Raw genomic sequence first — 26357 nt, forward strand, 5'->3', positions numbered from 1 at the left:
GTTTTAAAATTACAGGGTTCATCAGAAACACGTTGTAGGACAGGCCACATTTGGGGGAGCCATGCCCGGAGCTGAGGCTGGCATGACAGCTCAGCTGTTGCTGTAGCCTGCTGTGCCCTGCCTGCCACCGCGGTATGGACGAAAGATGCAGAGATGTGGGGACACAGTGCACTGAGACACCTCGAAATCCTCCTCCCAGCTAACTCGCCTTATCACTGACCCCCGGAAAACACAACTCACCAGTTTATTTGGATATCGTAAGACCACAGGCTGGACGGGGACCCCGGGGATGAACGCACCTACCGAGAGAAGGAACAGCTGTTTTGTTTCCGTGGCAGCAGGTGACAAGGGAGGCAGGCCCTCTGCCTGCACTTCTCACATGGAGGATGCGCAGAATTCTAGGCTGATTCTGTCACATGGAAAGTGACAACAGTGGCTCTGCCCCACCCCTAGCCCCCACAACGCTTCCACAGTCGGGGGTTCAGGCCCCGACTTAGACCGGGCAACGCTGTGGGAGAGACCACGTTTATGGGCACTGGTGTCCCCCCACGGGGAAGGAGCACTGTCCACCTGGGGCTCTGAGGACGGCTCAGAGCTCTGCCCCTGGGGTTCCCAGGGCCTGCGGGGGCGGCTGCAGACAGGCGCAGGGCAGTTGGAACCCGCATGCCCCAGGCGCCGTGAGCCATCGCGAAGGGCACAGGGGCCCCTTCCAGACCCAGGACCCCGATGCAAAGCAAAACCTCTGCCTCATTACACGCTTGCAACGTAACTTCTGCACCCTCCTGTGACACTGTAACCCTGGCCAGATAATGAAACTCATTTTGTGACTTTCCTCAGCAATATTTCTAAGAACCCCGGCATACAGGAGACAAGCAGACATTGGCGGACCACCTACCAGGCTTGAAGGTGATGAGGCAGGTCCGGTTCGTGCAAGTTCCTTCTGGGAAAATCATTATCTGGAAACGCAGAGAAAAGGTGAGCATTAAACCACGTGTCACTACAATCCACATGCCACAGGTGCCAGTCGTCACAGCACACACCCTCCACTGCTGGCACGACTTAGAAACTTCGATGACATTCAGTCGAGAAGCTGAAAATGCACCATGGACGCACTGGTTTCCCCTCAGCGGGTTTCACTGAAACCGGAAGCGACACAGATGCAAACAGCCTGTGTCTGCCCAGACCGCGGCTCCCGGAAAACAGGCCATCGTGGTGCCCGTCCCCACGGGCGCTGTGAGAATCAGGTGCAACTAAACGTCAGCTCTCTCAGCGCAAAGCCAGCATCCCGCGGACAGCAGCACTCGCGTTAGGGAGAAAGCGCGGAGAACAGAGGCCCTGGGCGGGAGCACAGCAGGAGGAGCCGGAATGGGCAGCTGCTGTGGTCCAGACTGACCGGACTCAAACGTCCCCACAGGCTGGAAACTGCAGCCACGCTGCTCTCAGTTCTGGGCCCGCAGGGAACACAGTCCCTGGGGGAGCCGGTGTGGGTCCAGCCTGCGTACCCGATGGCTGGGCAGGTCCAGTGGGTGCAAGGGACCAGTGCTTGTGGGGCGGCACGGGGCATCCTGGGAGCCACGGCCCCCAGAGAGCTGTCCCTGGGCATGGGTGGCCCCTATATGTGGGCCAGGGAAGGCCACTCGGGATGTCAGAGCGAGAGCATGCAGGCTGACACGGAGTGTGGGAATCAGACCGCATCCAGAGGGCGGGTTGGCCAGGCTCCAGCCCAGTGAGAACTTAGGTTCAAACACGAGAATTCCAGAAGCTGACATGCATTGGACAATCATCTTCCTTAATTTCACTTTAAAGCCCAGACACCAAAACCAAAAGCACCTGATATTTAGCACGTTCTTGGATTCGTACATTCACCAAAACAAACATGGGAACAAGACCCCACACCCTGAAAAAGAAAGTTCTGGCCCCTTCTTTAGTCTCCCCCCACTCTCAGGTCCACACCTTGGAACAGACCCTCCCAGGGCCCGACTGTTACCTGCGGCCACTTCCCGCTGGACTGTGCGCGTCGCTTGATCTCTTCCACTGTTTTCCTGCGAGAATCCGGGTCCGAGCGGGACACGAACACTGGCCGAATGTACCTTATCAGAGCTGGGGAGAGGGGTGAGGGGTCACGCTGGCATGCGTGGCTTCAGCCACGGCAGGACGGGGGTGCGGGGAGGCCGCGCACGTGCCGGGAGATGGGAGCCCCCCAGGATCCCCCGTGGGCTGTGCTGCCGGTGGGTTCTGAGTCAGTGTCTGACCCTGCGGAAATCAGGGAAGCCTCCCAGCCTCCAACCAACTCACGGGACAGCAGGCAGCCCCGAGACCCGCGGGGCCAGAAGCAACTAAACACGGGACCATGGAGCAGGGGCAGGAATACAGAACGACAGCCTGACCCCACCGGGGTGGCCACCGCACTAACAGGGCAGGGGGCCAAGACCCCTCCCGCCCCCGTGTGGGTGGAGCTGCGTCCCCTAAAAGAGGAGCTAAAGTCCTCGCTCCTGGTGCCCGTGACTGAGACCCCACTTGGGAACGGGGTGCTGCAGACAGTCAGGTCATGATGAGGTCATCCGGGATTAAGGCGGGCCCCTCCCACGATCTGTGCCCTTGTCAGAGAGGAGGGGAGACAGGCGGGGAGGTGGCCACAAGGGAGGGTGGAGGATGGGAGTGACGTGGCCACCGCCAAGGGTCGCCAGCAGTGCCAGGAGCTAACAGAGGCATGGAGCCTTCCGGAGAGGTGGCCAGCACCGCGGCTCTGGGCTTCTTGGCTTCCGAAAGTGAGAACAAATCCCTGTTGTTTAAGCCACCTGGTGCTACTTCCATGAAAGCCCGGAAACTCCCATGGCCTGAACTCCCGCCTGAGCCACATGGCCCCGCGTCAGGGTGGGGCGGGCGCCAGGACCCCGCGCTGCTGTGAGGACGGCGCCCAGCCAGCCACACTGACCGCAGCGGCCACAGCGCCCGTCCTTTTGCCAGAGGAGGGAAAGTGGAAAGACGTTTCTCAGCAGAGAGGGCTGAGCAGACCTCAGAGCTTCGCCGTGGAGAAGTGACGGTGAGCCGGCCGCCATCCGCCAAGCGCGGCAGCACACGCTCTGCGCGGGTCACGACCCCAGCAGCTTCGGTCTGTTCTCCTAGCGTTTTCACTACTTGCCGAGAACAGCGTTCGTGCTTCCGATTCTTTCCTGGAAGCCTCCCAAAGGGCAAGAGAAGATTGCAGAGAGAAGAAGAAGAAAATTCCTGTCTTGCAATTCCCCGCTGGGGCCACGGGACCCTTTTGTTAAACGGAAGATAAACATGGAGCTTAGTGATCTCAATTTTCCTGTGTCGTGAGCCATTCTGCTATTTCTCCATGCTCGGAGCTATTCACCCTTATGTCGGTCACTCCCAACTCCGCTAAAGACGGCAAACGGGAAGCAGGAGCGACAGAGCCGGCTGGGAGGACGGGCACCAGAGGTGGAGTGAGTGACCCGACTGCGGGTCCCCTGTTGTGCCCAGAGCCTCCCGCCGTCTTCCGGGGACTCAGGGTGAGGAGACATTGCTCTGTGGTCTCGCCAGCTGTCCTGCTTCGCCAACAGAGCTGACCTGTCAGACGACGGCAGAGACAGGACAGTGAGGGGGAGGGTGATCCCACCCCCGCACACGTGGCCGGCAGCAGCAGCGAGAGCCCGAGGACGGCGGCGAAACTTCGGGCTGCAGGTCCCCAGAGGGGTCTCCACAGATGGCTCTCACGCCTGAGAACTCTAACAGACACGTGCGTCTCAGGACAGAAAGGAGACGCGGTTCCTCGCAGGGAGTCCGGCCCGGGAGGGGCCTGGCCACGCGGCTGCAGCAGGACCGGCCCCCGTTCCATGGTGGGACAGGGGGGCACGTTCCTGACTCTGGCATCGGGGCCCAAACTTTACTCGAGGAGGCTCACACGTGGGCAGGCGTGTCCACAACGCCAGCCACAGAAGAATGAAAATTCATTGGGTCGGTCACTCCAGCTCGTGTTGATGAGTCTAAAAATGAAAACATGCTGAGCATTTTCAACATTCATCTCTCCAACAAGGTGCTGAGCCCTCAGAGGTCCAAAGTGGACCCAGCGCTTGTGACAAACTGGAACCCATGGGGGACGCTGAGCCGGGTGGGGACGTGTCCTGGTCAGTGCATGGCGGGGGAGCCATTAGCCACATTCTGGGGACGGCCCTGTCAGGTGCGCTTGGCCCCAAAACCAGGAAAGTAAGGAACACAATCTGGGAACATTTGAATTCTAGTTAAAATTTCCAGTAAGCCTGCTTGTCACGACCCCGTCACTCTCAGGTCTGTGAATCCTCTGTGACACGACGAGACCACAGAGAGGTCCTGACACCCTGACTGGGACACAGCTGGGCGGCGCCTGCTCTACCACACAACCCAGGTGCCTGTGGGTGACGGTGGGTGCCACCCTCCCGGCCCAGAACTTGCCAGAAATGCCGTGTCCGTGGCCTGAAGCCTTAACGCTGCAAGGGACGGGACAGCGGCAGCTGGGAGTCCCGAAACTGCCCCCGCCCCGGTGCCAGGGACCACGCCCCTCCTGTTCCAGGGTTTGCGATGACTTCTCAGTGTTACTAAAGGGAACTGCAAATTTGCCAACCTGACTTTCTGAAACCTCTTTCAGAGTTTCCAGGCTCGTCGTAGGTAATTCTTTACTTGCAAAACCAAGCTCTCAAATAGCAACCTAAGATGCCCGGCATCCCCGAGTCTCTCGAATTCCCTCCAGGAAGCTCGGTCAGCGAGGGCACCCCCCCGCTTGCCAGGCGTCTGGTCTGCGGCAGACACGCCTCCTTGCTGTTTCATTTTGTGACCAATGTCCTCGGATTAGCTGGGTTATTGCTACGCGGAGGATCCGTGACGTCACTCGCAGGGCTGTGTGTCATCCCAACTGTTTGCCCCTGCGCTGGCCTGGCCACCACGGCCCGGCTACCTGACACAGAGCTGAACCCAGCCGCGGGAGACTCAGTCCGTGCTCGGGACACACCGCACCCGGCTCCCCGGCGTCCGCGTCTCCACGTTCAGCCGAGGAAGCGCAGCGCCCGGCTTCCTGCAGACGAACGGGCTCATCCTCCATCCACCCAGGCCCCAGACGCCTCGGCCACGACACTCCCCACGTCCACTGCGTGAGGAGGACACGGCACTTCCACGGAGAAGACCTGGGGGTTGGAACCTTCCAGGCAGAAGCTACGTTTGCGGGTCTGGGCTGAGCTGCGGAAGCATCTGGAGTTACCAGCGTGGGCTCTGCATATGGGGAAGGGGTGGGGACTCTCTGCCACCACCTGCCTGTGTTTCGACCCCTGGCTGGGCCACCACCCGAGCGGAAACCGAGGCTCAGCTCCTCGGCCTCCCTGTGCAGAGGGAAGAGCACCTGCCTCCCAGGGAAGCGGCAGGTCAGGCTAACAGATAGGGAGGTGCTCAGAGTCGTGGTCGCCGGGCACTGGAGTGTCCCCTACGCGGCCACTACGGATGTTCCCCTGCGGCATGATGATGTGTCCACAGCAGCATGTCTGCAGTCACTCTCCGGGAGACAGACAGCAATGCAGCCAGTGTTGTGAACCCACGGGAACGTGAGCGCTGGGCTGGACAGGGGGACGTTCCAGGCCTGCCTCCTGCCCTGCCCCAACACCGTCAAACTCCCTCCACGGCCTGGGGAGGTGGGACCAGGTGTGGCACCTGCCAGGCTCGCCCCGGCTCTGAGCACAGCAGGGGTACCGGGGTGCACAGGCTGCCACTGCTCCCCGGCCCAGGCCCAGACGGAGAGGCTGGGTCACCGAGCACAACGGAAATTTCCGAGAGGTACAAAGCCGGCCCCTGAGAGCTCACGTCCAGCCAGACCACTCAGCAAGTGTCTCCGCAAGAGCCACGCTAATGACGTGCACACGCCAACACATGCCTCAAAGACACGCCAAGCACAGAGCTGAAGGAGAAGAGAGAGAAATCACCCTCTTTTCCCCAAACCTGTCTCTCTTTCCCAGCATGTTCATGCCAGAAGTGTTTGTTCATCCCTACGCCAGCCGGGGTCTGTGGAACATGGGTTTTCCAACCCCAGGTGTGACGGGGGACCCACCCCATCCCTCCAGTGTCCCCACACCAGTCTCCGCCACGTCTGCTCTGCGGCACGGAGGGACCGGGGGGGAAACAGCCGGCCGTTGGAGCCTGGGCCCCTCACGGCCGAGTCAGCCCGCTGGGCCCTCGGACTTCACTCCTGACAGTCAGCGTCCCTCCCCAAGGCCCCCTGCAGACTCGGACGGTCCCTCCAGCCCACCTGGCCTCACAAGCAATGTCTCTGAGTGGATGAGACAGCATCAAGGTGCCCCCAACAGCGGAGGCACCAACACGGAGCCTGGGTGGGGCAGCAGCTGGGGACTCGGCGGGGCTAGGGACTCAGCAGGGCTGGGGACTCGGCGGGACTGGGGACTAGAGCTGGAGCCACCCTGGCCGCCGGCAGTGCTCGGAGGGCAGAGGGCAGCCAGCACATCCCAGACAGAGCCCAGGGCCGTCACCTGCACTGTGCCTGGAGCCCATCGCACCCCACTGAGGGCTCCTGTGGGGTCCCCCTTCCACGGCCCATCTGGGGGAGGGGAGAGTGGCCAGCGCTCGTGTCCCTGCAAGGGCACTGGCCAGCCTGGGCACCGCCGGCTCCTGCGGGCGTGGTCTCCAGCGGCCATGCCGGGGGCTTCCTCACCCCACCTCCAGCCTTCCTGTCCCAGCTGTGGCCGGGATCCTCCGGGGTCAGCACCGCAGACTGGATGTGTCCCCCGCCCAATTCGTAGGTTTCAATCCCCAAGGTGATGGCGTTATGGGGTGGGGCCTCTGGGGTCTCAGGATTGCAGCCTTGTGATGGGGTCCATGCCCTTAGGAAAGGGACCACAGAGAGCCCCCGCCCGCCCCACGCGCGGACACACATGGCCCAGCCGTCTGTGCAGCGGGAAGCGAGTTCTCCCCAGACACGGAGTCCGAGCCTGGGTCCTGGACTTGCAGCCGCCAGAGCTGCGGAAAATAAACTCCTATTGCCTAGAAGCCACCCAGACTGCGCCATCCCGTCACAGCAGCCTAAGGGGACCGTGACGATTGGGACGTGGAGGTCTGTGCTGACAAAACATGGCCACAAAGTGCCTGTTTGATCTAGATGCTTGGTGGTTAGGGAGGGCGGCGGGGACAGAAAGGAAATGGGAAGGACGTTCCCGGGAAGACGCGCCGGCCGTTCGCCCACCCTGGGAGACCTCGACGCAGAATCCCAGGGTCACCGTTTCATCCTGCGGTGAGGAAAACTGCTCCGCAATGGACCAGAAACATCCAACCCACAGTCAACCAAATAAATACTAGTCAGCATCTATTTTGCAAACGGTACACCATATGTCAGCCCCCCCCATTAGAAAGAAACAATAAAATCTACACGATATTCTCTAGGTAACCACCACACGGATGCCAGCGCCATCCGGTGCTGTGTGCAAACTCGGAGCAGGGGCAGCCCAGGGCTCAGCACGCCTGCAGCCCCCGAGGCGGGAAGAGCCAGCAAGGGGCCCACACTCGGAAGTGCTTCTGGTCTCCAGAAGGACAGAAGAGGCATTTCTGCTCCGTTAGGCGCCCAGCGTCGGCGAGTCGTTAGGGCAGCCCTGGGACACTCAAGCCCCTGGCTCACACACCCTCACGGGGGGTGGGGACAGCCTCACCGGGCTGCCCCTTCTAGAACTGCCATGTGATAAACGTGTTACGTCCTTGCTAAACAGACCCGAGTAAGCATGTTGCATGGAGTGACCCTGGGGGCACTTGGCTGCCAGTAAAAGTAAAAACCACACAATTAATATCACAGAAAAAAATCACAACAAAGAAAATGGGATGTAAGGCCAGGTGCCCTCCTCGTGTGGGTGTGACCCACATGGGCAGGCTGTGTTCCCATGGCAACCATTCCCACAGTAACCACGGCAAGGCTCACTCCCTGGGGGTGGGTCACTCCCTTGTGGGGGCAGAGGCCACTCCCTGGGGGGGGTCTCACTCCCTGGGGGGGTCACTCCCTGGGGGGCTCACTCCCTGGGGGGTCACTCCCTGGGGGGTCACTCCCTGGGGGTCTCACTCCCTGGGGGTCTCACTCCCTGGGGGCTCACTCCCTGGGGGGTCACTCCCGGGGGCTCACTCACTCCAGCGGTGGGGGGGGGATGGGGGGCCGCCCCTTCCCAGTGGGGGGGACGGGGACTCACTCACTTCCCCAGATCGGGATGTCCCTGCTCTCAGCCTTCATCACGATGGAGGACATCGTCATGGTGACAGGGATGGCGTCGAAGTAGGAGGAGTGTGGCGCCAGCGTGAGGATGGCCGCCTCGGTGGGCAGTGCCTGCCGCCCCTTCACGGTCACGCGGTGGAAGCCGCCGGCAAACCACATGGTGCGCATGATGGCCTTGAGCAGGACGTCCACGACCCTGCAAGGGAGGGCACTGCCGTCAGACGGCTGGGTGGGGCAAGTGGGTGCAGCCGTGGCCCTGGGGCGCCACGGCGGTCACGTGGCACCCGAAGCTGCAGCCTTTGCCCAGGGCCGCCGGGGCGCAGGCCGGGCCGCGAGACACCTGCAGGAGCTGCTGGGACGTGGGCTGAGGGGAGAGAACGACCCTGGGCTTTCCCTCCCGCGACGGCACGCTCAGCTCGGCCCTGTTCCACGCGTCCACTGCAGGGGGCGAAGGGCTCTGCGCGTCCGTCTCGGCCGCGTCACCAGCAGCGCCGGGCAGCGCACGGCTCCCGGACACTAGAACAGCCACAGCACACTGACCGACCGCCAGGCCCCGACGTCAGCAGTTTGCTCATCGGCATTCTTAAACGAAAAAACGTTAAAACACCTAAAAACACCCAACACGCACATTGGAATATGGAGAGAAACCCAGAGGTGAGGACGGAAGTGGAGACCTGCTCGGAAACCTCCCTGGTCTCTTTCCCCCCAGGACGCCCAGCATTCCCGGAACCAAACGTGACGTTATTCAAATGAGCTGTTTCTGGAAGAAATTTGGACAATAAATGTACAAAATAAAGTAAAACCCAGCCTAGATTAACTGCATTTGTTTCCTACTTATTCCTTTTTTAAACACGTAGGAACTGAGACATTTAAATGTACACACTCCCTTTCACGCTAATCTCTGACAAGGCCACACCCCGGAGTGTCGTCCGGCTCGTTCCTGCAGTGACCCGGGTGGGGAGGCCCTGGGGACAGAGGATCACAGGCCAAGGCGCCTTCGTCCACAGAACAAGGCCCGCCCTTGCCAGGAGCCGCGTCTCATGCAGCCACCGGGTGGCGGGGGTGACCCCACTGGGTAAGACCCCTGCACAGATAAACAGCTGGAATCCTTACGGCGTGGCTCCCCGAGGGACCGAGACCCGTCTGGGGAGAGTCCTCGCGGTGGCTGACCTGGAGCCACCTGGAAAAGACCTTTGCTTATCGGGGCGATGAACAATCGCTATGTGGGTCACACCAGCGACACCAGGGACACGCTTTGATGCTCTGCTTCCGGGGCCAGGTGTGACAACACAGGCGTGCACTTTTCTGTTTGTTTCATAATAACAAATGTACAAAAAAAAGCCAAAAGACGACAACTGACACCTGAGGAGGAGAAACGAGGCCGCAGTGGGAGCCGGAGCCTGGAGCCCGGCTCAGGGCAGGAGGGAGCGGAGAGTTGGGGAAAGGGGGGCTCGAGCCGCAGGCCTCCTCTTAGGGGACGCCACAGCCCTCGGCGGGTCGGCCCAGCAGAATCACTCTGGGCGTGGGGTGGAATTATGTCCTCGAAGCCCCGAGGACGCAGGATGTTGAACAGTGGTTCGAGACCCGTCACCTGCTGTCTGTCGCAAGGGGAGCGCAGAGACGGTTCAGACGCGAAATGAGTCTAAGTTCCTCTCGCATGCTCTTCTGGAAGGAGAACTCCATACTCCAGAAAATCTTAAACAGCAGAAAGGGGGACGCGAGGAGGACGGCACGGCAGACGGTGCACCAGGAGGAGGAAGCAGCAGCATCCGGCACTGCTGGCCAAACAGCCCGAGCCTGACTCTGAACCTGAACCCTGAACCCTGAACCCTGGGGCGAGGCCACCAGGCCCCTCAACGGGCCGGTGTGTGCCAGAGCTGGGTGGACGAAGAGGCCGACTCCTGAGAGTTAAGGGAAATCACCGAGCTACGTGTTTCAAACGGTTCTGCCGTGAAGGGGGCCGGCAGGTGGAGGCAGCCGGCCCTGGTGAGAGACGGCTGTGGCGTGTGACCAGACTGGGGTGGGGCGCCGGCCAGAGAGGAGGGTCCCGGGGCAGCTGCCGGCTCCCAGGGCAGCCCCAGGCTGAAAGCAGAGAAAACGGTGTGAAGTTCCCACCTCAGCCGACCTTCACGGGGTACCTGGAGTCATCCCGGGGACGGACTCCACAGGGCTGGAAACGGCGTCCCCACACACAGCACTCGGGAAAGCGGGACCCTCCTGAGCCATCCGGTCTGCCGAGCGGCAGCCCCCAGACCCCACTACCTGCACCCCCCGCCCTGCTCGGGACTTGGCCTGGGCAGGGGTCAGCCCGCACCGGGGGTCCTACAGAAAGGTGCTGGGGGTTTACACCCCATGTTTCGAAAGTATCTTAGAATAAGCGCCTTTTGTGAAACTGTGTCATTCTTTCATCCAAAGCCTGAGATTTTATTTTAGGAAGGTCTGAGTGACACCCACTCACATGCAGCAAAAGTCCCCTTTAATCTGGCGTCGACCTGCTCCAACCGCAGGGCTCGCACGACGCGGAACAATTCAGGGCCCCGACTGCGCGGTGATCACTCGGCAAACGTTGCTCTCAGCCCCTTATTTCAAAGCCTGCTTTTTCCTACTCCTGAGCCCCTAACTAAGGCGCTGTTGTCACTGTGTTTCCAACTGAGGATCCAGGGTTGGGCGTTTGCAGTTTCTTCTGTTTCCCTTTGAGCATCTGGCCCAGTACTGGCATGAAGCACGTTTTCAATAAACGCTGCTCAATGGTGACACCAGGGCTGCGGGGTGGAAATTCACTGCCCTGTGGCGTGTGTAGCTCAGGTACACACAAGTACGCTCACACTCTTGCACAAACACACACACGCTCTCATATACATACACACACATACATATACACGTACATACAGGTACTCATACTCACATGTATGCATACATACATACTCTCATACACACATGTACATATACTCACATAATACACATGCACATTCACCCATGCATATACACTCATATACATACACACGTACACACATACATAGGTACTCTCAGACACACTCATACATATATGTGTATACACATACTGTCACACATAATACACATACACACACGTGCAAATGCACTCTCATTCACATATATGTACACATTAACACCTGTACATGTGCACATGTGTACACACTCATATGCATACCCATACACATGTATACTCCCCACACACGTGCACTCGCATACGCATACACACTTTCTCCTATAAATACACACGGACACTCACACAGGCATGCACACACATGTACTCTCAGACACTCTCATACACACGTACACAATACACTCTCACACATACACATACTCTCACGCATACACCCATACCATATCTCACACATGTACGTGCACACACACCCTCATTCACACACATTACAGTCACACACACATATGTACACACTCATGTATGTAATACACACATGCATGCACATACAGAATGATACACAGAGGTAATACATACACGTATGCACACACAGAATGATACACAGCTTGTCTCCGCAGACCCTGAGGCTCAAAGCTCTCATGAAACTGAGGCCATGAGAAATCCTGACATTTCACTGCCATAAGACACGTCACATGGGCATGTCATATGGGCATGTCACATGGGCATGTCATGCGCGTGTACCAGCATCTCTGAGGGGGGCTGCCGGAATGGAAGTCTCCGTGGCCACCTGTCACCTGGGGAGCCGAGGACCTGACTCCCACACAAGGAGAGCCGCCGGGGCTGAGCACGGGGAAAGGTCCAACAGCCCTGATGCGTCCACCCTGCCAAGCGGGCCTGCGCCTGCCGGGACTCCCGCGTCCCAGGGGAGAGCGCAGCAGAACACAGGAGGGGCTGGGAAAGCGTCACAAGCCGTCGCTGCAGAACCCCAATGTTTACTCAGGTCTCCAGCGTGCAGCCCCAGAGGGCAGGGCTGGGATTGCTGCCCAGAGCGTCTGCTCTGCCGGGCCAGAACAGGGCTCTGATGTCAGACCCCTGGGCCTTCACGGTGCGGCACTTAGCCCACTTAGCCCTTGTTTCCTAAATCAGGTCGGCAGGTGGCACCGCGGCAGCCCCAGCAGACGTTCCCACCGGGGCGCCACCCTCTCCCCCATAGCACCTGCAAAGTCCAGGCCCCTGCATGGGGGTTGCAGAGGCGGGGCCCCCCGAGCAGAGCCCTGCACCACGGTGGTGCCTGGTGTGCGCAGTGCAAGGGCTGTCCACGCACAGCCCGGGGCCGGGAGACCACCGCTGGCACAGCCAGAGCCGAGAGTTTGAGGAAGACCGGTGGCTGCACAGGCCACCTTGCCGGGGGTGGGGGGGTGGCCTAGGAAGCTCGGACTTTGGTCTACAACTAGGAATCAAGGAATGTTCTGGAGCACAGGGCCACGGGTGGGGCTCTCTGTGCTCGGGATGCTGACACAGCGGCCATGCAGCCTGCAGAGCCCCAGGAGACAGAGCCTCAGAGCAGGACTGGGGTGGCACGGCGAGGCGGCCAGTTTCAGGCAGGAGGTGGCCAGGGACAGCGGTGCCCTGCGGGATGCTGGGCTCGGACAGGAAGGTGGACAGGCCCCAGGCGGACAGACAGGGCCACCCGTGGGGGTGGATCCAGGGCTGTCGGCTGCTGGACCCCCGACCCGCCCAGGGTCCCGGCGTGCGAGCGACTCACCTGCGCCACAAGGCCGGGGGCTGCTCGGGCTCCTTCTCGGCGGATCCCAGCGACGCGGCGAGCGCGAAGGGCCAGGCCAGCAGCATCATGAGGGCCGCCAGCAACAGCCGCACGGGGAAGAGTGTCAGTGTCATCATGGCCACCTGGGAGGACAGAGGGACGTCAGCCGGGGCTCATGGCCAGGATGCCGCTTGGCTGCACGCCGGGCACCCCTGTCCACACCTCTTGGGGGGTCAGTGGTGGGGTGGCGGGAGGAGCCGCAGCCACGCAGCCGACCAGCGTCCTGCACCACCAGAGCCACCGAGGGGTGGCTGGAAACGGCACCTGGCCTCTCCTGCAAGTTCAAGGGTGTCCCGCCCCAGGACACAGCGCCTGGGTCCCCAGAGCCTCATGCAGCACGGAGTTCCCTGAAACCCTTCACGTGGACACGAGGGAGCTTATTCGGCCTGAAGCAGCCGCCTGTGATGCCGGCACTGGCTGGTCTGGAGCGTGCAAGGCTGGACCTCGGACCACAGAGAAGACAGGGAACAAAGGTGGGACCAACTGGCCCAGGGAAGACCCTGGCAGGAGAATGGGCTCGGAGGACCTCGTGCCCAGGACGAGAGGGGGGCCCGGGACGAAGGGGAGCATGAGCCAGGCCTGCACCAAGGCCGTGGGATCAGACGCAGCCCACGGTCCTGGGCGGGGGCTCTCTGGAGGGTGCATGGGGGCTTCGTGGTGGGGGGCAGATGCTCGAGTGAGGGTGGCAGCCAGGGCACGTGGGGGCCAGGACGGACCCCTGGGGAGGAGACCGCAGAATTGGGAGCGTCCCAGGGGAGGGACGCAGCAGCCAAACACAAGTGCTGCGGCGCAGGTTTTATGCACGGAAGTCAGGAAAGACAGAAGAGAGGCAGATGGTGGCTGGCGGACCACGCCACGCCGTCCCTAATTTCTGTGGCCTGCAGTGAGCGGGGTCCCACTCCAGGCCCTCGGTTCTCTGAGGGGTCTTTGGGGTTCCGGCCCAGTAGAAACACAACGGGGGCCACACGAGTAACTGCAACTTTTCCAGTAGCCCTGTGAAAGAAATACACAGGTGACAACATTTAATGTAATACATAGTTTATTTTACCAATATCTGCAATACCATTCGGCACGTATTCATTATAAAATCAGTGAGATATTTCACTTTTTCCTGACGTATGGGCCACGCAGTGTGTGCCTTACACGTACAGCACACGCCAGCCACACTCTGCATGTCTGAAGTGCTCAGCAGTCACGTCTGGCCCCGGCTGCCTGCGGGACAGTGCGGCTCTGCACTGCTCGGGTTCTGGGTGGGGGTCTCGGATGCGTCCCCCTTCCTGCTGTCGGGGGCTGCTCTTCTCCCACGACCTCCCGACCCCGCGTGGGGGTCGCTCCCCAGCAATGGTAACGGGCGTGCGTCCCCACTAGCTGACGTCTGCCACCGGCTGTCAGTAAACGTTCTTCCCAGCAGGGACACACCTTCCCAGGCCTCGCTCTGGAGTTCCGTTTTGCTTTAAACCATGAATGGTGCCGGATTTTATCAAACGCTGTCCCACATCTACTGGGATAATGATGTGCTCGTTCTCACTTAATCTACGAACGGGCCGCGCTGCGTTCACAGTTTTTCTGATGCTGGTCGCTGGCTGTCAGGGCTGCGAGGCCACTTGTTGCCAACTTTCCCTTCATAAGGAATGGCCAGCGTGCCGGCCGACGTGCTGGGACGGCTCATGCGTCTTAGGCAAGACTCGCCATGACTTCCCGTCGGCTTCCTCCCGCGGCCGCCACGTTGCACCACCTGCGAGCGCCGCTGCCCACATGGCTTCCTGCTGCGTCTTGGTGCTTCTGACACGACTGTGCATCTCGAGTTTCTGTGTCTTCCCGGGTTAATTTCAGTGTTTTTGTCGAGCAGGAAACGTGTTCCGGAAGCAGCCGCAGATTCTTCCTTCCTCCCACCTTTCTCCTGGGTCTGTGCTCACGATAACTGAGTGACATCCCCGCTTCCTTCTCCCAGGATTTGCACCAGGGCTGACCTGCGGCTCACCTGACATCACCCGTGACTGTGACACGTCAGCCTGTGTCACCAGACACTTTTCTGTGTCACTGATCTGTTTACACGCCAGCCAGGATTTGTTCATTCTAACGTGACCTTTGAATCAAACTAATTTTGGGTCCCACAAGTTTTCCTTCTTCTTTTTTGAATTTATTCTAATGTTCTTTTTTTAATTTTTTTCCTTTGCAACCTCTTGAGGTAGAAGCTTCAGAAAGAGCGCGTTTCCCAACGTTCACGGTGAGAACACGCTCCTCTCATCACGCTTCAGTTGAACCACACAAACGTGAAAGGGGCCTTTCCTCTACTTTAAAACTTGTTTTAAACATGGTGTCCCCGCCCCTCCCTCGTTACCGTTTCACCACGCGCTGCAGAAAGCAGCCTGAGGACGATGCGCCGTCCCCCCACCCTCAGCCTCGCGGCCGCCCCGCCGTCCAGGGCTCTGGCTGGAAGCCGCTGTTCAGGCACTGAGGGCTGGCTTTGCCGTGAGTGTCGACGTGCTGTCTCTTCCCAGCCGGCACAGGAATTAAGTGACCGGGTGGGTTTATTCCTCATGCCCATAAATCGTTCTTAGCGCCTGGCACCCGCACTGGCACACACCGGGCAGGGCCCCAGGGCAGCAGCAGACGCCGCGGGCTCATCGCGCCGTGCAAGCTGGTGCTGGTGGACGTGAGTCCACACCACACGCCTGCTCTGCAGCCACGGCTGTTCCCACCAGCATCCCGCGTATTCTGCAAAGAGCACCTGACTGCCAGGCCAGCCAGGCCACGCATGCCAGAGCCGCCCACCAGGGAAGAGGCTCTGAGTGGCCCGGGGGCCCCCTGCCCCCCCACCCCGGTTCCCAGACAACAGGGGAGGCGCCGGCGAGACCTGCATGGTGAAGTCTGCCTGGCACCCGGGAGCTGGGCATGGGCACGCCCCGTCCACGCTGTTTGGTTATTAGCACACGGGGTTCGCTCGGCCATCGCGTGGGAGACACAATACGTGACCACACCTGATCCTCAGCTATGGCATCCGTGTGCTGCTCTCGAGAGCATCTCAGAGAACACGCCCCCGGGCTCTGAGGTTTGCAGCAGAAGAGAAAGGGACTTGGGAGCCACAGTGACCAACCCAGTGACGGCAAACGGGGCTGGTGCGTCAGAGGGCAGAGACACAGAACAGTCAGGGCCAGAGTCCCTGACCAAGTGTGACCCGTCCCAGCCCCACCTGGACCCCGCGGAGGAGGCGGCTCTCGTCTGCCGCGCTGTGCAGACTGCCCGGCGAGGGAAAGGTCAGATGTCCCCGGGGTCGGGCTGGACCCGGCTCTGGAGAAAGAGCCCAGGGGACTTCACAGCTGTCCTGCCTGCCTCTCGGCCCAACCACCGGGGCTTCTGCTCCTTCTGCAAGGCTTGGCCTGGTGAGGAGTTGGAAACCCTCCCCAGGAGGGGCAGGGCTTGGCCTGCTGCAGCTCCTTCCAGAAGGTTCTGTGCCCTCCTGGACCTTCTGTCACCTGCATCCAGGCTCAGGGCTGACCACTAGGCTCCCTGGCTGCCTCACGCCCTGGTGCAAACTGGCTGAGCAGGAGAGGCCGGTGCACAGAGCCACTGCAGGGGGGAGACGCCGGGTGGCTGTGACAGCCAAGCTCCCAGCTCGGGGGGGACAGCCGCAAGGGAGGAGCTGTGGCACGGACGTTCTTAGAAAATCCTGGCTGGACTAGAAAACAAACAGAACGGAGACCCTCCGAGCGGCAGGGTCGGCCGTGCTGTCCCCCGGGCGGCTTTGCTGAGACCCAGAGGCTCTCTCGGGAGCCGTCACCAAGCAGGCTCCTTCCCCGAGGCCTCGGCCGGCTCCTTCTTTTGCTGCTTCCCTCGTGGGCCCACAGAGAGCAAGCGGGGGCTACAGAGCCCGAGTATCTGTCCCTCGGGAAGCCAGAGGGACACCTGGGGGAGAGAGGGCAGGTGTCGTCCTCCTTGCCCAGAGTAAGGACTCAGACGGTGCTGGCACAGGGAGGGTCCTCCTGGCCTGTCGCTGCTGTCCCTCAGGTCCCCGGGGACAAACGCTCTGGTCCCAGCCGTCTCCTTTCTCTCTCACCAGGTCCTGCACCTCCAAAATAAACGGAGAGCCCACCGCACAGACTGGCCTTCTGGCTTTCTGTACCTGGGACCACGACGGGTGCTGCTCTCCTGCAGGGGAGAAGGGTCCCGAATGCTCACCTGTCGTCTACACGACCCCTGGACGCGCCGGGAGTGACGGCCGACACGCAGGTAGCAGTGGGTCAGCGGGAGCCCAGGACACGAGGCCCCACCGGGAACCAGGACTTATCTAAAAGTGACGGGAGCAGCAAATTCGTGGTGGGGTCGCGTGTGTCCCTCAAGGCCACCCCAGGGCTGGCCTCGTCCCATGAGGCCTGGAGGACGAGGTGGCCAGGGCTTCCCGGGGGACTGAGGAGACGGGACACGGGAGCTCTGCAGGATGGGCTCCGGGTGGCACAGGCAAGCGGACGGGCGGCTGCTACTTCCCAGCAAATGCCAAGCGAGCTGTTTTGTGCAGCCCTTGTAGACGGGACACCACACCCGGGAGCTGGAACTAACCACCGACGCCCCGGGCAGCGCGTGGCCCTCCACGGAGGCGTCTCGGCAAAGCCCCCTGCAAACAGTGCATCTCCAAGGGCCACCATCCCTTGACACAGGTAGGAGAAGGACACGTCTCTTGTATTTTGCTTTTTCCTTTTAAAGAAAAAACGAATTTACAAAGTACAGTGATCCTCACAGGTGCCCGGCCACTGAGCGCCGTCATCAGAAAACCCCGCCAGACACAGAGGCTTCGAGCTGGAGCTGTGGGAGCCCCGAAGGCGTCACCCTGGGTCCAGCAGGGCATAGACACCCGCTGGGCACACCAGCCTCAGAGAACCGACTCCTTCTCTGCTTCCCCAACCACCAAAACACCTCATCACACATAAGGTACCCTCTCGTCCAAATCAAATGCCCCATTCAAACAGGGAACAGTCATTTTCATTTTTGCAATGAATTCCGGCTGAAATACTGAAAGCAAAAATGAAACGAAAAAACTGCATCACAGACGGCTGCTGTCGCCTCATCCTCGCACCACACGTAGCTGCTCTTCCCTCTGGGCCGAGCGGCGGCCCACGCCCCAGCACCATGGACCCCGGACCCCCGGCACGGGCCAGCAGGGAGGGCCGAGGGGCTGGCCACACGCAGGGCAGCTTCAGTGGAGAACGCTGTGTTTACTGGGTATTTGTTCTTCGCCCATTTACACAAATACTGTGCCCAGATGCACAGCAGGCTCACCTGTCACCTCCTCACTGACATGACTGCGACCATCCTGGTGACCTCGGATCTCAGCCGCAGCGTGCTCTGACACTCTGTGCCCGCCTGTGCCAGGGCAGGGCCGACCTGCCTGCACGCGCACGACCTTCCCCCAGAGCCCAGGCTCGCTGCCCTGCGTGAGCTGCTGCTGCTCAGCACTCCCACTCACGTCTAAAATTAAATAAGGCTTTTCTAAAACCGGCTACTTTTTCTTTCAAACCCTCAACCACCCCAACTCCTCACTGTTGCTGCTGTCCTGCTCCGCAGCCCTCACCTGAAATCCTGGCGCCCGTCACCCAGCCCGGAGGCTTCGCGCCTGGAGGAGGAGCGTCTGTCACTCACTCCTCAGCGGCAGCTCTGCCTGCATCCGCGGCACAGTCGCCTGCTCCACGTCCATGTTCACCGTTTCAGCACAGCCCGGTTCAGGGGAGGCTTACGGGACTGAAGCCACCCTGGGCCACGGCAACCCTGAACCATGGAACGTGACCCGAGACGACAAGAACACCCCCCCCCGGGGGCCACACGAGCCCCAGAGCCTCAGACGGGGCCTCCTGGGGCGGGAGGAGGGGACGGGTCAGGTGCCGAGCGAAGGACTTAGGACGGTCTCTGGCGGGTGCGGTGCTGTGGCCCTGCCGCACGACACAGAAGGGAAAGGAAGGGTACTGTGGGGTCAGCGGGGCTTGAGAGAGCAGAAATAGGCAGGACCCTCGCTCGCTCTGCCGTGAGGATCCCATCTGAATTCCTGTCTTGCCCACAGAGCTGCGTCCAGCAGACAGGTCGGAGAAACGCAGATCTCCACGCGTGGGGTCGGATCCCAGCCCCTCCCCGTGCGCCGGCCCCGTGCGCCGGCACGGCGAGGCTCGCATCTGCCCCTTCCCGGCGGCCAACACCCGGCTGCCCCAGGTGAACAACACCCACAAGGGGGGCCCGTCACTCGGGCGTGTCGTGCTGTGGAAGCCCCTCAGCCCTGCAGCTCGGAGCAGAGCCGGGTTCCCGCTCTCGGTGTGTGTCCCTGGGGACCAGGTCCCACCAAGGCCAGGCGATGAGGCACCACCTCAGCGTCACACAGGAAGACGGCAGGTGGCAGAGGCCATGCGGTTGCCCGAGTGGGACTGGCCCCTGCTGAGCCCCGCTGCTTGGGGACGGGAATCTCACGAGCGCCAGCGATGGCCGCACTAGGGACAGTCCACACAGGTCGGCCCTTGACGCTCGGGGTTGGCTCAGAAGAGACGGAGCCGCCAGGCAGGAGGACAGAGTCAGTCCCATGGCCAACGGGCCAGACAGCAAGAGACACCTTCTCACTTCCTGCCACCTCAGCACCCAGGGCCGACACCTCCAGTGGTGTCGGGGGTCCCGGACCCTGCGGTCACTGGAGAAGGCACAGCGCAGTGCCGGCAGCCCCCCTGGCGCTCACGCGTCCGTGTGGACACGGAGTAGAAGGGTGTGCGGCGGGAAGCCAGGTCCTTCTCTCACCCGCAGCTGCCTCCGTGGGAACCTCTGGGGGTCCAGGCACTGCCCTGGATACAGGGATGCGGCCAGAACCAGACAAACCCAGGACCCGTGGGCAGAGCCGGTGCGAGGACGGCACAGGCAGGCGTCCGGGTGTGGTGCCTGCAGCGAAGGGTAGGGGGCCGGGGTGGGCTGTGGGCTCCGGCTGAGACAGGCCTCGCATTCCTGGTGGGATTTAAGCAGAGACTGAAGGAACATGGGGAGCGGGTGGTGCTGCCGACACCTGAGGAGAGAGTCCTGCGTGCAGGGACGGCAGGTGCAAAGGCCCTGCGGCACTGGGAAGGCCCGGGCAGGGCGGCCACTTGTGGGCGTCCACAGCAGATACCCTGGTCCCTGCCTCAAGATGACGGGCAGAGGGCACACGCAGAGCCGCCCCCGTCCCAGGCTGGTCTTTGGGTCCTGCCCACACACCCGCCAGGGCTCTCCTCACGCCGCCTCCCGACCTGCAGAGCTCTGTACAAATCTCCTTTCCCCCGGGGGTTTTGGGAGCCCCCAGAGCTCTGTCCCTACGGTTCCCACGACTCCAACCTGCACCCTGCAGCTCCGACGCGAAATTCCACAGCAATCCAAACCTTCCTCCCACCCAGTCACCCGGTGGGCTCAGCGCCACAGGCATGCCCCCCACAGGTGCTCGTGGGAGCAGATGAGCGACGGGAGAGAAAGCCCAGAGCGCAGGGGTCTGGGCTGGACACGCCTCACCCTGGGAACGGCCCAGCTCCCAGACCAGACGCTGGCTCAGATCCCCCTGCAGGGACGTGGCCGCACCTGACCTGGCCACGCTGCTCACCTGCGGGGAGGATGCCCTGTAATCAGGTTTGCTCAGAAGGGAGCTCGAGCCCCACGAGCACGGGAGACGCTCAGGGGGGAACGTGGCCCCCAGTGGCAGCCGCAGCTGGACCCTCACCGACTGACTTCCCAGCAATCGTGCCTCCGGGCCGAGGCCTCGCCACGCCCTGCCACGCCCACTCGGCTCAGGCTCTGTGGCCCAAGGAAACGCCTTATCTCCCAGGACCCTCTGCCTTGGAGTGGAAGAATCCTGAAATTCAAGATCTGTGGCATTCCCAGCTGCTTCCACTTGCGGGGAAACACCTGCAGGCAGGCAGCAGGGCTTGTGCTAAGGGCACCCCAAGTCCCCTGCCCCGGGCGCGTCCTGGGCTCCCAGCTTTGGGGAGCCCCCAAGCATATCCCGGCTCATCGGGCCCCTCCAGCTGCAGGCAGCCTCCTGGCCTGTCCCACTCCCCACCCCAAGCAGATACAGGGGGCACCCCCAGAACACCCTGACCCAACCCACTTGCAACTGAAGGAGCCCCTCCCTCCCCAACCTGGAGTCCACACCACCATCTGCGGGGGGCCCCCAAGGGCTCCTGGCTCTGCCCCCAGCGGTGGGAGTCCCCCAGGGACATCCTGCTCCCCGGCTGCAGGGACAGGGTGGGAGGGCATGTTGGGGGCAGGAGGCAGAAATGGCCCAGCCGCTCCGGGGTGAGGGAGGCAGGGCTCCTGTGGACTTGGCCGCTGGCTGTGGGCACTGGGTGGTCTCGGAGCTGCTGACCAGCAGGACAAAGACAGCCTGGTGTGCAGGGGACGGGACAGGCCCATTTTGGGACGTGCTGAACTTCTGGACCCCAAGAGGATGTCACAGTGACAATTCACATGGCACAAAAGTGACCAACCCCTCTCCCTATCAGTGAGAAAGACTCACTGCTATGGACAGGTGGATTCTGTGCCTTGCCCTGTATGTGGGGACAGTCACCCCCTCCTGGGGACAGTAGCCGGGGAGAGCAAATGGGTTCAACTATAGAAGATGACCCCCTCCCCCGGGTGGGCATTCGGTGCCTGATCTGAAGTGTGCCCACCCACGGGCGTCTGCTGTCCCAGAGGCACTGAGGCCATTTCTGCGCGCGGGCTTGGCCTCGGGGTGGGGCCTGAGACAGCTCTGCCCAGCTTTGCGTCTACCCTAAGGGTGTGACATGTTTAAAATCATGAGGTTTTTCTCTCATTTTGTAAAAAGGCTTGCATGTGGCAAATAACTTTCTAGGAAAAATAACACACTCACTTGGCTCTCAGAAGGACACACGACTTCCAGGGGTAAAGTCCAGGTCTGGGCAAGGACGTCACACCCAGGCGCCCGCCCCACGGCTGCAGCACGTCCCCCGCATGGTGCAAGGCTGGGCCATGCCAGGCCCTCCCCCAGGATGGTCCCTGGCAGCAACTGGGGGGCCACCAAGTACCACGGAGAGAGGGACACTGAGCTGAGGGAAGTCGGAGCAGACAGCGCGAGTATAGTATAAGAACAGCACTTGCACTTAAAACATCCAAGCTCACGATGCTGGAATGTGGCTGAAAAAGCTAACGAACACCTTAATTATTTTTATTACAGTAAAAGGTGGCACCAAGGGTTGCAGTGACTTAGGTTTTAGCAGGACAAACACCGGTCACATTATAAAATAATGTTACCTCCACACAAGCCTAGCACTGTGCTTTTCCCTCTGGGCTCATTTTCAAAACATGAATAATTCACAACTAGATTATAGGTTGATGGAGTGGCAGGAACAGAAACGCTGACTGGGGAATGGCGAGGGAGCCTCCACACCACAGGAGACCCACAAGAGCTGCCTCTGGCCATGCTGGGGACACTTTTGTCCTGGGCTGTGTCCGGGTGAAGGGCCGGGAAATAGGAAAACGAAGGAGAAGCCGCCGGAAGCTCTTTCCAGGGTCTCTGAGCCAGCTTGGGGAGACACATGACTCTGTGGAAGTCTCACGTGGACTCTCCCAGCCAGGGACGCCCAAGCGTACGCCCAGGGCACCTTCTTAGACGGAAGCCGTGCAAGGGCGGCGTCTCCACTGTCTGGGCGCATCCTCCCGTGCCCGAGGGCGCTCTGCCCATGTGGAGATGGCGGTGGTGGGCACGGGCCAGATGCCCAGCAAGTGTGGCGGGGGGAGCCCTGCACCTGCTCCCGCGGTGGGCTCCGGGGTGGCCAGTCTCGGGCACGGAACCCCTGAATTTGTATATGAGAAACAGATAGTTAAGTTGCAAAAAATACCCATGTTAGGCAGAAAATATTTAAACAAAAACGAAGCAGGTAGTGACAAAAATCAGCACAAGGTCAACACTGACAACTGAAACTCTTTCTCCTAACAGAGCACAGTGCAAGGACGTTGAGATGAGGACTCTCAATAATTTGATTCCAAAGACCCAGAGCTAGCTTAAGACACGCTTTGGGCCATAATCACAGGTTTCTGTATAAAACTGATTATGCTTCGTTCAATCAGCTGTAAAACAAAACACACACTCGTGTTAAAAATACAATTTTAGGACAGAAGGCTAAAAAAAAATGAAAAATACAGTCTTTTCCAACCTTGAATCCCCCTTCCCACTTTCCAAAGTTAACCACAACTAAGCTTTACGTGTGTATCCTTGCAGAAATCAGAAAGGACTGAGAAACACTGGGCATTACTCAGAGGAGAAGACCAGTCCCCTGAGGTCCGGGGCTCCTGGTAAGGTAGGGCAGATGTCCACCCCAGGCCAGCCTGCGCTTCCCAAGGCACCGGGGACAGCACAGCACCCAGCCTCAGCACCTGCATGCTCATCTGCACCACTGCAACGCCACACCTGCCTCCCTCCAGCCTTCTGGGGCTGCACCAACAGTGACCAGGGCAAAGATGCTGGGAAGATGACCCCAACTCCACACCCCCTCCCCGCCCCCGGGCCTTTCCTGGGCAACAAACACCAGGATGTCAGAAGGCAGCTGGGACCGTGGGCATGGTGCCTGCTCCAGGGCCTCCCGGGTGTCCAGAGGGGCCCAGACCCTGTGAAGCCCCACCCTCCTCCACCTCCCCAAGGGAACTGTGCTCCCCTGCAGATGCTCCACGGGGCACAATGGCCCCAGGCTTACTCTGGGGTTTGCTGCCCACAATCCCTCGGGGCAACCCCGTGTCCCTCCACACCCACTGCACGGTGCTGACCAAAGAGCTGCTCCGTGTTAAGTCTCACGGGTGGAGCATCCAGACACCTGACAGCAGCTCAGGGAACCACCTTGCCTGAGCGTGCACCAGGGCGTGGGGCACTGAGGGCCCAGGGCATGTTGCAAATGCAGTCACCCACAGGAGTGGCCGGGGAAGCCGGCAGGGCGTGGGACTCCCTGCTCCAGAATGGCCCTGCCTGACCCCAGGCGAGGCAGAGAGGGCGGAGTCCTGCTTCAGATTTTCTTTTTTTCATCACAACCCAGGCATCTGGATGAAAACTTGGAGGAAACGATAGCCCACTTTGGGGTAAATTCCAAGCAGGGCCACTGTGCAGGGGGGCCAGACTCTGTCCCTGGATGCAGATCTTCATAATCCTCTCTGCGGATTAGCCCGGCTGAGCAGGGTGCTCGGCAGCTGCCCCTGCTGCACACGAACCAGCAACGTGTCCGAGGACTCGGCTCCCAGGAGCACTGGCAGCAGCTCCGCTTTCCAGGAAGTCAACCCCACCGACCCTGGCTCTGAGCAGCGGGGACTTCAGAAACGGGGAAAACGCGTCACGGCGGGGGTGGGTGTGCTGACACCCACGGATTCCAGGGGAAGTTCCCCAAAACCCTGGGTGACAGAAAACCACTTCATGACTCCAAAACCAACAAATTACCCTGTGACTGTGAAGAACTTTGGCTGACATCACCAACATCCAGTGTGGTGCTATTCACGGTTTTGCACTTAAATCTGAGTCCTTGCTCTAGCCAGGGAGTAAAAGATGGTAGGTTTCATAAACCCAGATGATTCTGACACTTCTTTTCAGATCTTAGCATGCTGTTTTCTGTCCAAAGAGATGCTTAAGCTCCTCACTAAATCTGTAGTTAAATGACAGATGGACTGGCCGGAGGAGGTGACCCTGCAGGGCATTAATCCTGAGACACACAGCGGCCCCTCCCAGGCGGTGAATGCTGACAGGTAAATGCAGGTCCTCACCTTTTATCTCAGGTTGGAATTTAGGTAGGTGAGTGTTTCAGTCCCTACAGAATCTCTTTCTTTCTTTCTTTCTTTCTTTCTTTCTTTCTTTCTTTCGGGAAGCAAAGTTTCTTTCAAAGATAGGCTATTTCACTCTGTGGAAACTTTTGATGATATGTTACATAAAAGCAAAAGCTTTGCAAAGCAATGCTTGGTGAAAAGCAAAACATTTCTGTGAAGGGGAAGTCTGAGAGCATTTACAAACTCTATCCTTGGCCACACACTGAAAACATCTGAGCAGTAACATTTTTGTTCCAAATACACCTAACTACTCAGACTGGGGCCCGTGGAGCGTGGCAACACGGTGCACACAATGTATCCCTCCCTCTCCCGGAGGCCACGACATCCCCACCAAAGCCAGGATCTCGCCCTCCGGAGAACGGCCTGAGGAAGAACGGCTCCCCCAAGCCCCCAGTCGTGTGACCCCTGCCCGAGAGCATCTGGGAACAGTCCCCACCCCGAGCTCTTGGAGCAGAAAGAGACCGGGGCTGGACATCTCTGCCCCTGCCCTGACATCTGCACCCAGCGTGCGTGAGTCTCTGCCCTGCTTCCTGCCAGGGCAGTGGGCACAGGCTTTTGGGCAGAACAGACCTGGCCCCTGTGGGTCTGTGCTAACCAGAGCTGTGACCGTGATAGAGGCACAAAACTGGCCTCCAGGGACCTCAAAAGAGGAAGGAGCCTGGCGTTTCACCCAAGACCTCGGGGAGGGGCAGAGGCTGGGAAAGTGCAAGCTGAGGGAGTGAGGCTGAGGCAGCAGGACCCCGGGTGGGGACAGGGTGACCCGCCTAAGGGTGGGGGCTGGGCAGGAAAAGTCCTCAGGAACCACACATAGGGGTCAGGACTGCAACCCGGGGTGCCTGTGGAGGAGGGGCACCCTGACCCCACTCCTGCAATGGGCACAGTGCCCGGCAGGTGACGAGTGCAGATCTGTGCGTGAACGGATGCCGCAGACGGGGCTCCAGGCAGAGCCGGGGGGCAGGGGGGCCAGTGCTGCCCCCACCCGAGTCGTCCCCACACAGGACACAGAGACATGGGACAAGGCCTGGGCACCAGTGTGGGGACAACCTTGCGTGTTGCCAGGAGGGATGGCACCCTGGTGTTCCCAATCTGCTCACCATGTCCTTCCCACAGACAATAACCAAGTCTATCAGGGACTTTGAGGAAGAGCTTTACGCGTTACAAATTCTCGTCCCCAAAAGAAGTTCTGTCGCAGCTGGAAATACGCTCCCATGAACTGGTCAACCACAGAGTCCCCAAACGGTCGCTTCTCTGCACAGTTTTGGCGTCCAAAGTACGGCCCCCTTGCCTGGGCTCTCACAGGACGGCACACACGACGTCACCGCTGTGCCAACAGAGCAAGGGATGAGGATTCCACTGGCGACAAGCCGCAGCGTCGCAAGTGCCAGCGCTGTCGTCCTGCACCCCACAGCCCACACCCACGGCAGCGCGGACACAGGTCTCCACTCCCCGCTCCCCCAACCTGGAGTCTCACCAGCAAGCTGTTCCCTCCCACGGGGGACCTCGTCCCGTTTGAAGCAGAATCTGGTCACAGACTCACCCCCAAGGGCGCATCCCTCACAGCAGGAAAAACGTACACAGCCCAGAAAACCAGTCGCAAATAGGTG

General features: G+C 60.4%; 1 protein-coding gene across 1 annotated transcript in view; it reads right to left on the reverse strand.

The window, feature by feature from the left end:
• The window catches only part of LPCAT1 (lysophosphatidylcholine acyltransferase 1), a 41117-nt gene that overhangs the window by 13972 nt on the left and 788 nt on the right, over nucleotides 1–26357 (reverse strand). Inside the window, exons 2-6 of the mRNA XM_045565859.1 lie at nucleotides 12892–13034; nucleotides 8206–8420; nucleotides 1988–2100; nucleotides 896–956; nucleotides 241–299 (exon numbers count right to left, since the gene is read on the reverse strand). Coding sequence (XP_045421815.1) covers nucleotides 241–299; nucleotides 896–956; nucleotides 1988–2100; nucleotides 8206–8420; nucleotides 12892–13034 — 591 coding nt within the window. The remainder of the gene's footprint in view (nucleotides 1–240; nucleotides 300–895; nucleotides 957–1987; nucleotides 2101–8205; nucleotides 8421–12891; nucleotides 13035–26357) is intronic.

Source organism: Lemur catta, chromosome 12 (assembly GCF_020740605.2).
Source record: "Lemur catta isolate mLemCat1 chromosome 12, mLemCat1.pri, whole genome shotgun sequence".
Lineage (NCBI taxonomy): Eukaryota > Metazoa > Chordata > Mammalia > Primates > Lemuridae > Lemur > Lemur catta.